At 34.4% G+C, this 15,733-nt stretch overlaps 1 protein-coding gene across 1 annotated transcript; it reads left to right on the top strand. All coding sequences in view use genetic code 12, as the record gives it.

The window, feature by feature from the left end:
• Nucleotides 1-593: 593 nt before the first annotated feature.
• Nucleotides 594-5,830, top strand: RJT21DRAFT_123 (uncharacterized protein; the record flags this gene model as incomplete). Its single annotated transcript, XM_064882577.1, has 2 exons — nucleotides 594-5,435; nucleotides 5,780-5,830. 2 exons carry the CDS (start codon nucleotides 594-596, stop codon nucleotides 5,828-5,830), a joined length of 4,893 nt encoding a protein of 1,630 aa, XP_064736293.1.
• Between the last annotated feature and the right edge of the window lie 9,903 nt (nucleotides 5,831-15,733).

The raw sequence follows: 15,733 nt of genomic DNA, 5'->3' as shown, positions 1-15,733 counted from the left end.
CACCTCAGTGCATCAAATAATATTTCACTAACATTAGTTTTTCAGCCTACAAGAAGATTTATACTCTGCATCTATAAGAAATTTTCTTTTCTATCTCGTATTCTAGGCTATATATTGCTTCTAAAAATATTACACACAAACTTATTGCCTGTAATTTATATTATTATCATTAAGATTTCAAAAAGTTAATTTATGTTTGATATTCTTCAAGGTTATTTTCCAAAGCCATACTTAAGAGTATTATATCATAACCGAACAGTTTATCGACAAACGATTTTAAGAAGGATCGGTTGAAATTTGGCTAAATTAGCCATTAACCACTCCCTCATATGAAAGCTAAAACAAAAGTAGACTGAATTCTGAGAACAAATTTACAAAGCCTTACTGCACAAAAATATTATTTCATAATACATATTTTTTAACTTTTTCGGCTTCTGCTGGTTTACGCATGTATTATATATTATCTGACACAAACAAATTTGTTGCAATTGGAATCTTTTTTCCAAATCATGTCTGGCTACTCTTTCTTATATATATTCTCAAAAATGTAAAATTTGAAGTGTTTGGTAGATTTTAATAGTTAAGGTGTAACCATGCTAGTTTCAATTAATCAGCTAATATACTTATGGATCCTATTACCATTACTAGTTTCGGCATCTGATACTGAGACTGGTCTTTCTGACGCTGTCACTCAAACTGGTTTTTGGACTGGTTCAACCATCAGTTATACTACAATTATTGACGTTCTTGACGGAGGTGTTACAAATGGAGTCACTGTGGAAGAGTACATACCTTATTCCACAAGCAATGTGGTAGTTACTTGGACCGGGGATAGCACAAGTTATACCACAGATTATGGTCTTAGTGGTACCGCTACTGTATTCGAATACGTACCACATGATTTTGTTACAGTTAATGGAACATGGACAGGAAATTCAACATTTTACAGTACAAGTTTTGTTGCTAATGAAGGTACTGCTACTGTCGTTGAATATGTTCCTATCTCAACTGTCACTGTTACCGATACATGGACTGGTGATAGTACATCTTTTGAAACTACTACCGCACCAATAGGTGGTACTGCCACTGTGGTCGAGTTCGTTCCCTTTTCCTTTGTTTATACAACAGACACATGGACCGGAAATACAACAACTTACACTACAAATTACAATGCTGATGGTACTGCCACTGTTGTTGAATATGTTCCTATCTCAACTGTAACTGTTACCGATACATGGACTGGTGATAGTACATCTTTTGAAACTACTACCGCTCCATTAGGTGGTACTGCCACTGTGGTCGAGTTCGTTCCCTTTTCCTTTGTTTATACAACAGACACATGGACCGGAAATACAACAACTTACACTACAAATTATGAAGCAGATGATGGTACTGCTACTATCATTGAATATGTTCCTATCTCAACTGTCACTGTTACCGATACATGGACTGGTGATAGTACATCTTTTGAAACTAGTACTGCTCCATTAGGTGGTACTGCCACTGTAGTCGAGTTCGTTCCCTTTTCCTTTGTTTATACAACAGACACATGGACCGGGAATACAACAATTTACACTACAAATTATGAAGCAGATGATGGTACTGCTACTATCATTGAATATGTTCCTATCTCAACTGTCACTGTTACCGATACATGGACTGGTGATAGTACATCTTTTGAAACTACTACCGCTCCATTAGGTGGTACTGCCACTGTGGTCGAGTTCGTTCCCTTTTCCTTTGTTTATACAACAGACACATGGACCGGAAATACAACAACTTACACTACGACTTACGGTGCTCAAGGTACTGCCACTGTTGTTGAATATGTTCCTATCTCAACTGTAACTGTTACCGATACATGGACTGGTGATGTTACATCATTTGAAACTACTACCGCTCCATTAGGTGGTACTGCCACTGTAGTCGAGTTCGTTCCCTTTTCCTTTGTTTATACAACAGACACATGGACCGGAAATACAACAACTTACACTACGAATTACAATGCTGATGGTACTGCCACTGTTGTTGAATATGTTCCAATCTCAACTGTCACTGTTACCGATACATGGACTGGTGATAGTACATCTTTTGAAACTAGTACTGCTCCATTAGGTGGTACTGCCACTGTAGTCGAGTTCGTTCCCTTTTCCTTTGTTTATACAACAGACACATGGACCGGAAATACAACAACTTACACTACAAATTATGAAGCAGATGATGGTACTGCTACTGTTGTTGAATATGTTCCTATCTCAACTGTAACTGTTACCGATACATGGACTGGTGATAGTACATCTTTTGAAACTAGTACTGCTCCATTAGGTGGTACTGCCACTGTAGTCGAGTTCGTTCCCTTTTCCTTTGTTTATACAACAGACACATGGACCGGAAATACAACAACTTACACTACGACTTACGGTGCTCAAGGTACTGCCACTGTTGTTGAATATGTTCCTATCTCAACTGTCACTGTTACCGATACATGGACTGGTGATAGTACATCTTTTGAAACTAGTACTGCACCAATAGGTGGTACTGCCACTGTGGTCGAGTTCGTTCCCTTTTCCTTTGTCTATGTAACAGACACATGGACCGGAAATACAACAACTTACACTACAAATTATGAAGCAGATGATGGTACTGCTACTATCATTGAATATGTTCCTATCTCAACTGTCACTGTTACCGATACATGGACTGGTGATAGTACATCTTTTGAAACTAGTACTGCACCAATAGGTGGTACTGCCACTGTAGTGGAGTTTGTACCAATAACTACAATTACAGAGATAGCAACATGGACCGGTACCTTCACTAGTTATATTACCAGTACAGCAGATGTTGGAGGTACTGCCATTGTATATGAATATGTGCCAATATCTGTAACAACTGAAACAGTAACATATACTGGCACCACAATAAGTTATAGTACGACTACCGAGGATGCCGCAGGTACTGAAATAGTTTACGAATTTATACCTATTTCCAAAACTACTGAGACTATTACGTGGACAGGAACCGATTCATCATATACCACTGCATATACCCAAACTGTAGGTGGAACAGAAGTTATCATCGAATATGTTCCTGGCACCTTAATTACTTATATACGTACTTGGTCAGGAACTACTACTAGCTATAGCACTACGACCATTGAAGGTACTGAATATATTGACGTCTACGTACCTCAATCGTATGCTACTGAAACAGGTACTTGGTCTGGAACAACTACTAGTTATAGTTCTACAACCCTTGATGGTACCGCTTACTTGCTTGAATATGTTCCTGAATCTCATGCTACTCAGACTGGAACATGGAGTGGACTCACTACTAGTTACTCTACTACCACTGTTGAAGGTACTGCATATCTTCTTGAATATATTCCACAATCGTATGCTACTGAAACAGGTACTTGGTCTGGAACAACTACTAGTTATAGTTCTACAACCCTTGATGGTACCGCTTACTTGCTTGAATATGTTCCTGAATCTCATGCTACTGTGACTCACACTTGGTCAGGACTCACTACCAGTTACTCCTCCTCCACTGTTGAAGGTACTGCATATCTTATTGAATATATTCCACAATCGTATGCTACTGAAACAGGTACTTGGTCTGGAACAACTACTAGTTATAGTTCTACAACCCTTGATGGTACCGCTTACTTGCTTGAATATGTTCCTGAATCTCATGCTACTGTGACTCACACTTGGTCAGGACTCACTACCAGTTACTCCTCCTCCACTGTTGAAGGTACTGCATATCTTATTGAATATATTCCACAATCGTATGCTACTGAAACAGGTACTTGGTCTGGAACAACTACTAGTTATAGTTCTACAACCCTTGATGGTACCGCTTACTTGCTTGAATATGTTCCTGAATCTCATGCTACTCAGACTGGAACATGGAGTGGACTCACTACTAGTTACTCTACTATCACTGTTGAAGGTACGGCCTATGTACTTGAATATATTCCACAATCTTATGCTACTGAAACAGGTACTTGGTCTGGAACAACTACTAGTTATAGTTCTACAACCCTTGATGGTACCGCTTACTTGCTTGAATATGTTCCTGAATCTCATGCTACTCAGACTGGAACATGGAGTGGACTCACTACTAGTTACTCTACTACCACTGTTGAAGGTACTGCATATCTTCTTGAATATATTCCACAATCGTATGCTACTGAAACAGGTACTTGGTCTGGAACAACTACTAGTTATAGTTCTACAACCCTTGATGGTACCGCTTACTTGCTTGAATATGTTCCTGAATCTCATGCTACTGTGACTCACACTTGGTCAGGACTCACTACCAGTTACTCCTCCTCCACTGTTGAAGGTACTGCATATCTTATTGAATATATTCCACAATCGTATGCTACTGAAACAGGTACTTGGTCTGGAACAACTACTAGTTATAGTTCTACAACCCTTGATGGTACCGCTTACTTGCTTGAATATGTTCCTGAATCTTATGCTACTCAGACTGGAACATGGAGTGGACTCACTACTAGTTACTCTACTATCACTGTTGAAGGTACGGCCTATGTACTTGAATATATTCCACAATCTTATGCTACTGAAACAGGTACTTGGTCTGGAACAACTACTAGTTATAGTTCTACAACCCTTGATGGTACCGCTTACTTGCTTGAATATGTTCCTGAATCTCATGCTACTGAGACTGGAACATGGAGTGGACTCACTACTAGTTACTCTACTACCACTGTTGAAGGTACTGCATATCTTCTTGAATATATTCCACAATCGTATGCTACTGAGACATATTCTTGGTCTGGAACAACTACTAGTTATAGTTCCACCACTGTTCAAGGTACTGCTTACTTACTTGAATATGTTCCACAATCACAAGTAACTGCAACTGCAACGTGGACTGGAACCACAACAAGTGTGACAACTAGTACCGAACCATTTGGAGGAACTGCTATTGTCATTGATTACGTTCCACGTTCATATGTTACTGAAGTTCTCACATGGGAACGTCATTCTACTAGTTATTTGACAACCACTTTACCAGTTGGAGGTACAGCTATTGTAATCGAGTATGTTCCATCTGCTACAACAACGACTTCAAGTAGTTCGTCAAGCTCTACGGAAGACGAAATTGTTAGTACTACAGTCATTACTTCAGATTCAACAGAAACTTCCTTAATCGTGATAAGCACTGATTATTTTAGTTCTGGATTTTATTACAATACTACTTTCACTGAGACAGAAAGTTATTTAACTGGTACAACCCTCACTGAAGTCACTACTGTCGACGTTAAGAAGAGAAATGTCGGTGAGTACATCTTTACTACTCAAACTGCCTTCCCTTATCCATCAGATGAGGATTTTGCTGCTTATGAGGCAAAGGCTAATTCATTGCTTATACCTTCAACTTTCATTGTTGAAATTTTTGTAGTCCTTTCTGTTTTGCTCTTAGTGGCTACATACTTCTGAGCTGTTTCTATTTTCGGTTTTAATTTCATTAGCACTATACCCTGAAATTAAGTTTATATCTATATGTTTTATGTTTTAATATAGAAAAAATTCTATTCATATATGAAATTTGTAATGATCTTGTAACCCTAAATCTTAGAATCTCAACTTACAAATATATATGTAGAATATCGTTTCAGCTGTTTTAAATAATAAAGAAACTATATGAAAGCTTTGCTTCTATTTATTCAAATTAACCCTCTGTAACCACTTTTTAATGAACTTGAGAAGGTATTTTCAATATATCTTAAATACAATATATGAAGATCCCAGAATCTTCTGCTACTACTGGTGTATGTTTAACTGGTGTATTTTAAATGAAAAAAATCAATATTCCAACCACCTCATTTCATGAAAAATCCTCAAAAGATGAAATCGACAAATTGGGAAGATGAATACTTGGTCATTATGACAGTTAGACGTTTCAAACAGTTATCTGAGCTTAATTTTGGAAAATAATCAGTTGGATATCGATCAAATAGAACAAGTCGATCGTTGTTATACTTACCATTTAAATTCCTCGACTTCGGTTAATTTTTTAACAAATCTGTCATCTATAGAATCAAATTTTCATATGCAGCTTATTACTAGAATAATATAATTGACGAAAGAATTGAAAATGTTTAATATATAAGCTTCCTATTGTAAGTATTTTTTAAAAGAATAGACTGTAAAAGTTGAAAATTTAGAAGAAAGGAAAATCATTTACTACAACTGCTTAAAGAAATTGTTTGAGGAATACCCAAAACTATGAAAAACACGATCCAGTTCATTAGTAACCATTATAATTTGTGCATTATTCAGAATGCAGCACTGAAATATTCTGCATCCTCCAACATGATTGTTTAATGAAAAATTAGTTACCAAGTCAGTTTCAGTATTATTGATTCGTATAGAGTTATCTTTAGACTAATTGTTGAAGGTTTTAAAATTTTGTATTTCTTACACCGAATATATCAATATTTGTCGAACTATAAGCTACTTTCAAAGATGATCGTATACATTCCTAGATCTAAGAATATAAGAGATTTAAATTCTACTGGAAATACTATAACAGTAATAATAACCCCTATAGATTTGGATTTAACTGTCTAATATGGAGTTACGATGTGCAGTTTGTACAATAAAATAATCGAGCATTAATTGTAAATATGTTCATCATATATCACAAATGAAAATTTTGAGTTGAAGCAGGTAGTGAGGGAACCCATATTACTTTTGCTGAAATATTTTAGTGTTACCTACCACAATCAAAAAGAACAACGAAGAATAAGTTCATGTGGGAGGTTCAAAATCCATTATATCAAAATTAATATGGATAGTTGATAAGCTACATATTTTATCCTAATGTTTTAAATCTTCATTCTAAACTGCTGGAGTATGTTAAACTAATAGCGACGCTGAAAGACACGCAGTTCCACATATTTGTTAATGATGTACTTACCGAATATGGAAATCTTCAAAAATAATAGATAATTCTAATAAAATGTAGTAGACCAGCAATTTCTAATTATCTCGTTTCAGAGTAAACTACTTACGAAACGTTATGTTCTAGAACATTCTACCTGCAGTTATCCTTCTTCCTTAAAGCTTGAAAAGACATCTCTGGATATTTTATTTTATTCCCTGTACAAAATTGTATAACAAGTTTAACCGCCTGCAAACATGTGACTCAGCTTAAAAGCTATAAGAGTATTAACTATATTCCAAAAATGGATAATTTATCATCATGCTTAATTAGTATCAGATGTTATAAAAGCTAGACAAGTACGACTATGGTAAGAATCATATCATGCAAAATGCAAAATCTAACATATGCATTCAAGAGCACAGACAAAAAGAAACGTAATTTGAGTCAAATAGACGCAAATATAAGAAAATAATAATCGTGATAACATTCAACACGTGAACTGTAAAATAAATATAAATAATTTGGGCAAATTTCTCATTTCATGGATATTAAAAAGCCACTGAAAACGTAAGTAGCTGTAGAATTAGATACAAATTAGCGAAGATTTATTTTTTGGCAAAAGGCTCTTTGTCAGATTATAAAATATAATAAATCTTGCATATATGAAGCAACTAAAAAGTTAATCTTGCAGATTATATTTTTTATGCTATTTCAATATCAAAAATTGATCAGTACATGAATTGTCCTATTTTGGACTTCTCGTTTCCTTTTGTAACCCATCAATTTTCTAGCACAAAAAAACAAAATGAGCATACCAGCTTCCTGAAAAACCTGAATTTTCGAGATTGAATTTCTACGTTAAAATTAGAGGAAGTAAGAGAAACCCCTTTCTAAGATGGAGTATATAGAATTTGCATCAGTGAACTCAATATTATGAGATAATTTCTCTTAATTAAATAACAAAAATAACAAATGACCACTTTTTTTGAATTACAACTTAATTTGATTTAATTGTTTTTGCCTAATGTAAGGAAAGTAGGTGAGATGTAAAAAAGTTGGCGATTAGCGAGAATATTGGAATTTCAATAGACACACGGAGATTTAATACGCGGAACTTGGTCACAGTTCATAGGGCCACCTTTAAGTATACCATTTTTTAGAATCGTTGTTACTAATTCCTTACGTTTATGTGTAGAAAATATTATTACTGCAAAATTCTTGCTTGATAAGCTTCGTGTTCATTATTATTAGATTTACTCGCTTTTCGGTTTATATACTTGGAGTGAAACTGATTTTTCTATTAATCACAGTATAAACTATTGGAACATATTTAAACTAAATCCTAATAGCTCATTCGAAGAATTACTATTTTAGATAAAATCAAAAGTAACATATAAAAATAAATTGGACTGTTGGATGTTGGATGTATGGATGTGTGAATGCTATATAATTACAATTACTCCCAGGTGGATTACAATGGGGAATTTTGATTTATGAGGATATCACGCTATGCCTATATTTTATTTCGGTGCTGAATGGGCTTGTGAGTATTTTTTTTCCATATATCACAAAGACTAAATGCCGAAACAATTATTGCAGAATAAAAGAAAATAAACGCTCCTTCATCCACAAATAAGATCATCGCATATTGTATGTAAACATGAAGGCTTAAATTTTTAATGTCACTTGCAGGTTCCCAAGCTTTCTAGTAAATCACTCAACATGGAAATAAAATAAAAGCAGATAGTACAAAGTTATCGAATATTGAATTTGCTACTTATATTCTACAATTAAGTTGGTATGTACTAACATTTATTAGTTATTTTAGAACTAGCGATTAATTAAAACATATCCAGCAGGATCAATTGGTGATACAGCAAAAGCATTTAGTCGGTCAATTTGTATTCTATTTATTCTGCCTCTTGTTAAGCCCTTGGTATTTTTTTTTATTTATGATTTATGTTATCGTGTATATGATTCTTACCTAAAAGCATTCAAAAGGATGATTTTAATATTCAGTTCTATAATCATGAATTTCTGTTTTAGGCTTAGCAGCTCCTTTAAGTAGCAATTTAGCAATTATTTACCTTCCTTCAGTTTCTAAGGAAGTAAAATTAAGTAGATGTTAAGATAGTAAATAAAGAGCAATTTATTTTTTAGAGTGAGCCAGCGCTTAAAATAAAGTCTTCTAAAGCTTCGAGCAGCTAGCGCATAATCTTATTTATAAGTCAAACTTTAAATCTTGCCGAATATATTTTCCTGCTAATTTCGCATTATATTTACCAAATGAAATTTATCCTATTAAGGATTTTCGGTCCCCATTTGTACATTATGACATATGAACTGGAGTTTGATGCTTTTCAGCCATATTTGATTAGCACCTTTCCTGGTTAGAAGACTAAGGCATTGAAATGTTATTTTTTCGTTAGCTTAATTAAAATCTACAACGCCTCAAAATATTGACAATAATCGAGCCAATAAAGACTTGATTACAGAGATAAAAACTTAACTAAATGCAACTGAGCAGTAGCTGAAACTAATAAGTATAGAGTTATTCTTCCTTTCTATATAACTTTGGAAATATATAACGTAAATCGTGATTTTCTATAATATAAACTAATTACTAAAGGTCTATAAACCCCGAGAAATGAAAGGCTTAGATTGCGATTATTGCCTATGATTCATCACATACCATTTACGAAAGCAGTCAAAATTGTTTAGTTACTATCGTCGTCGATTCTAAAATATTAGATGTACCCAGCATCCCTTTAAAATCTTCAAAATAAATAGCTTCTATAATTTATTTCAGCTGCCTACTTTTCATATTAATTTAGGTGGCATGAGATTTTGAAAACTATTCCAAAAAAGAAAAGCCTGCAACATGATGAGTTTACTTAAGTTTGTGAACTATCTCCATTAAAAAATTGTTTCAATTGCAGTGTTAGAAGAATATGAAAGTTGATCAACTTTGTATCAATGCACCGGCAAAAAAAAAAATAGATACAAATTCTATTTCAGGAACTCTTTACAATACTGAAGGAAAGGTCTTGCAAACACTACTTGGAAAGCCTCAGGCATATATTTATCGAGAAAGGATGCTCTCGTTATAAAGCACTCAAAAGGAATGAGATTAAACTGCTTGCACATGGAAAAGAAGTTGAAATAATCAAGTGGGAAATCTAAATGATGTTTCATTGAAACACCTAAGAAGCATGGGCATAAATCGTTATTTTCAAGAGTATAATAAAGATTTACAAAGTCAAATTCAAAATAAAGAAATTGCCTCTCTATCGGTTGATATCTGCTAAGAATTCTCAGAAATGCTGAAAATATTACTATAAATATATGTTTACACATGTGTAATTCTAGTCTTGACAATTCAAATCCAACATCCAACATCCAACATCCAACATCCAACATCCAACATCCAACATCCAACATCCGACGGAATCTTGAAGAACTCGAGGATACTATATAATAACAAACATGAATTCAACAACTGTCAGTATGAACTGACTTTAACAGTAGTAAATGAAGACAATATTAACTGTAGGAAAATCTGTTGAAATATGAGACAGAAGCCCATGTGTTAATAAATTTAGAAAGCTTGTCACATACTGACCAAATTTTGTCGCAAGAACAATTAAAATAGCTTAAAGTTAACATAGATATGTCGTACCACTTTCTGGACTTAGATTTCTTATAACAGTTCTGGTCGATTTGCCATAAGAAGATCGAATGCAACAATAGCACTTCATTTTAAGTATTTGCTATAAGTAGACTCTAAATAAAGAAGCACAATTAACTAAAGTAGACCTGTAGCATGAGTTATTGAACCATGACGACTTCTTACTTAGCCAATTGGGCCAGTATTGAAGGTCACGCATAAGATGCAATGGTTGTGTGACATTGTTGATACAGATAGAACTGTAATATTCATATTTAGTTGTAACTGGTAGCACTTATGTTATATGCAGGTTACACCAGTGTCACATAGTGACCGACATTTGTCGCGAGTACGGCTTGAATGGAGTAAAGCCGATATACAAATGTCGTATCAATTCCTGCAGTTAAGGCTAATTATAATACATACAAATCCTGGCAGACTTACTACAAGGAGCTTGAATGTAACGCTAAGGCAATTTCATTAATAAGAGAATTAACCTGCATTTAGGGGTTTATTCGGGTCTAAATGATACTGTATAAATATACGGTAAATCCCATGAAATGTGGATATTTAGATTTATATAGAATCATGCAATATACAGAGAACGAAACAGACTTAACGTAAAGACAAGTACGATTACTTGGCTGAAGTCGACCTGTAGCATCACCACGGTGTTGGACCTCAGTAGGTCCTATACTACGACAATTTGGCTAGGCACCAAGGTTGAGCTGAATCGACGATTCGAGCTAAAGCTCAATTACATCTGTTAGCGACTTTACGAAGAATTAGGTTGCCACACGACAACGAGAATATTCTAGAGCATGCATGTGATACAGTGGTTTTACTTTTTATTCATACCTCGGACCGGAATTGCTCATACTACCGGGTTTTAATTTTTCGTATCATTGACCTGAAATTTTCGTACTAGTGGTAAATCTATTCTTCATACCGATTAAAATATATTCATACCACAATTTTTATTTTCATAGTAATTAGCAAATAGATTCATATCAATTAGATCACAGTTCATCGTTATTGAATCTTAAAGCTACATACCGCTACTGTATGGAGTCAGCACCTGTTGGATCAAATTGACCGAAATTAGTGAGCAAAAAAAATGCTCTATGTGATTAACTCCTGTTAAAGAAACAAAAGGTTAATATAATGAACTTCAAAGCAGAAGAATTGGCCAATGAATATATAGATGGACTCGGGAATAGGTTTGACTTGGAACCTGACCTGATGTCTGTAGAGTATGAGACATCTCCTTTAGAGAATTGTTTTAGTTACAGTGATTTTAAAAAAATTAACGGATTTCCTGATATGGAAGTTGATGAACTCTCTGTAGATGAGCAGGAAAATGAAATAGAAATCGATACAATTTCTAAGGACCTGTGTAATAATAATGAAAGAGGACCCTACAAGTATTACTCTGAGAAAGTAAGAGAGAGGTTTTGGCACATGGTGATTGAAGAAGGGTGCTCAGCATATAAAGCTGCGAAAATCAACGATATTAGTTTGCAAACAGCTTATACTTGGAAAAGAAATTGGAATAAACAAGTAGTTAAGAATTTGAATGGTATTTATGAAACTCCAAAGAAACGTGGACGTAAGCCTTTACTTTCAGATGAGCATAAAGAACACTTGAAGAAGCTAATAGAAGATGATGCGGCTGTAACGTTAGACTTCATGTTACAGAGCCTCAAGAGTTCCTTCGGCAACGTAAAGGCTAGTATCTCTGCAATATACAAATTTATTACCAAAGTATGTAAATTCAGTCTTAAGCGTATTTCGAAGTGGTCTCAGAGGAGAAGTCTGGAAGAGCTTAAGAAAGAAAGACAAGAATGGGCCGAAGAGTATAAAGACAAGCTTGACTTCAATAACAATTGTGTGTTTATTGACGAAGCGGGCTTTAACATTAGTATGCGGAGAGAATATGGATGGTCTCCTGTTGGAGAGAAGGCTGTGATCACAGTCCCTGTAACTAATGGATTGAATGTTTCTTTTCTTGGTGCAATTTCTTCTAAGGGTTGTATCGATTTGAAGGTGAGATCTCCTCCAAGATTTGCAGCCAACAAGAAAAGAAAAGTGGAATCCAATAAACCTCAAAGTACTTCAAGAGGTACCACAGCAAATCATTTCTATTCATTTATCAAATCTGTGATTAAAGAAATAGAGACAAATTCCGAGCTCCAAAAATTAAAATACTTGATTCTTGACAATGCTGCAATACATAAACGTCGTGATATTCAGTTATTAGTTGCTCTGAGTGGATTGGAGCTTGTGTTTTTACCACCATATTCGCCGGCACTAAATGCAATTGAAGAATTCTGGTCAGTTTGTAAATCTAAGGTTAAGAGATCGAATCTAAGTAAAAAGGAGCAATTGACACCTAAAGTGATGGAAGCTACAAGTAAGATAACTACTGAAAGTTATGAAGGATTCTGTAGACATGCTAGTAAACATATCGAATTGTGCTTGAAAAACCAGTTGTTCTAAGAAATATTCGTAAAAATGTAAGCTAACGAGTACAATAAAGTTGTATGTCAGGGACCATAGTCATGCTTTTCCTAGGTTGATATCTTCTTTGTTATCTAAATATCATGGATATCTAAATATCATGATGCTGCATTTCGAACGTATGATGTGCACCAATTTTCAAAATTGATTTCAATGGTGGCTCGGGCATGTTATTTTTATCACACGAAAACATGAAATATTATATTTGGATTGTGGTAAACCATTTACAAATAATTGTGGTATGAATAAATTGTCTTAAATGGTTTGAATAGTATTTTTATGGTACGAATAAATTCGACCTCGGAAGTACGAAAAAATAAAATGTGCGGTTTGAAATTTATTTGCCCGGTTGGTCTGAAGAAAAAAGTCGGAAGTATGAAAAAAAAGTAAAAACACTGTATATAGGATCGACATGAATATAAAAGTTAGGGGTGATTTAGAATAAATATACTTCTTTTTATAAGTTAAGCAATATAGATATAAAATGCATATATACTACCAGGTATGGATTTACTAACTTGTAGAATAATGTAGGCCTGTAGACACATATCATTACAACAAATAAATATAACTGCTCTTTATAAGTTAAGCAATATCAATGAACTAGCTTGTAGAACAATGTAGGCCTGTAGACAGATATCATTACAACAAGAACAGGTGACATTTGGTGTCATCTAGACAACCTTTATGATCATCTATCTGGTCAGCAATCATACGATACCAGCGCAGGAATAGCCTATGCAGAGAGGTATAAAATAGACCTCAATTACGTATGATATAAGTATATAGGTTCTATATATAAGTTTTTGCTTTAAGACTACAATTATGGATTCTACTACATCTAACAAACAAGATATCAATGATCTCTCGTTCTGAAATTGAAAAATGAACGACAGCCGGGCCCTAGCATAGAGGCCCAAGCATGCGTTAAACCTGTTGCAACACATTTGTAAGCTACAATGGTTGTGAAAACAGGAGGGGGGTTGTAACTTGTTACAAATGGTTATTTTGCAATAGAAAGGGGGTACTCTAATAATGATTAGAGTTGTTGTTACAACACATGTGTGTGGAACTAGAGGTATGAATACCTCTAATAACCCTAATAGACCTCTAATAACCCTATGGATAATTATATAGGTTTTATATAGCAACTATGATAATATAAGAATTTTGTTTAAGAGACATTCGACTATGGAATCCGTAACACTAAACGTACAAGATATCGATATGATTTCATTGTAAGATTGAGGATTGAACGACAAAACCAAAATATAAAACATTTCCTCTTCTAGCGAGTTAAGGTACTGATAATACTTACAGACTTTGAATTTCCAGTCTCTACTACATTGTGCAAGAACACAGCCATCAATTTCATTAGTATTCCTGCTGTTGTAGAAAGGTACGTTTGTTTTTATGTCCCAGAGGTCAATAATGTAAGATTTGCACCCATATTTATCTTGCCGCGAACAAATTATCATAAGAATAATGGGGCTGCGCATTTACTGGTAATCAGCATTTATTGGTAATCATGGTAGAACCCCTAAGCAAGTTTTTCGTAAGACTTGGTCCTGGTCGTGCTACTGAAGATAAGTTAGGAATACTAAGCAATTAATCACCTTAAACTATTGCCGTAGTTGAATGAAGTCGAAGATGACTTCAAGTCTCCAAATATATACACGGAGAACTTCAACGTTTGACGCGAGCTTCCAGCTTAAAATGGGGACGGCTTATGTATAATGAACACAAAAAACTTCATCATCGATAAATCCAGCCTTTTTCTTTGGTTTGATACATATCTTCCTATAATTAAAATTTAAAGATTCTACTGTCTATATTACTAATCTTACTAGATTTTTTCGAGAATCAGGAACTTGTAATGAATTAATAATCATACCTTTTTCCGGTGCGTGATGTATATTTCCTTATAATCAGTCAAAATAAAGTAGAAATCTAGATGAAAAAGCTATTAAAAAAATGAGGTTTTAAAGATTGGTAGTACAGAATCATCTGATAGTAGAAAATATTATAGATTTTAGTGATGAACGCTACTCAAGATCTAAAAAACGAGGGAATGAGTTCTGGAGCAGAACATCTAATGCCTAATACTCCGCAGTTATGTATTACCAATCAGTTAGAAATAAAGTGTTTTATCAACTTTTATCTCAGTTAAGACAACAGGATGTAAGTTTTCTGCGATGTTACTACAAAACAATTTCATGTACTTAGGTATGTTGGTGAATGCCATTTACACAATCCCTTAGCAAATCAGCAACATGCGAAGTTACCAATTCATTTAAAAAAGCAAAAGCAAAATCAAAAGGCTTAATGAATATGTTCCTGAAGATATACTTGAGTGGCCATTACTGTGGTTTGTGACTTTCGGTCCTCAATCTCACAATGAGATCATCGATATCTGTCGTTCGGTCCTCAATCTTACAATGAGATCATCAATGTCTTGTACATTTAGAGTTAAAGATTCCATAGTTAATGTTTCTTAAACAAAATACTTATATTATCATAGTTACTATATAAAACCTATATAATTATCTATAGGGATATTAGAGGTCTATTTATACCTCTGAGTTCACACACATGTGTTGTAACAACAACTCTAATAACACA

The sequence above is a fragment of the Scheffersomyces amazonensis genome, assembly GCF_036850825.1.
Source record: "Scheffersomyces amazonensis strain UFMG-HMD-26.3 chromosome Unknown RJT21scaffold_7, whole genome shotgun sequence".
In the NCBI taxonomy this organism is placed as follows: domain Eukaryota; kingdom Fungi; phylum Ascomycota; class Pichiomycetes; order Serinales; family Debaryomycetaceae; genus Scheffersomyces; species Scheffersomyces amazonensis.
Note: the sequence above shows the minus strand (reverse complement) of the source record. Positions and strands in the feature narration are given on the sequence as shown.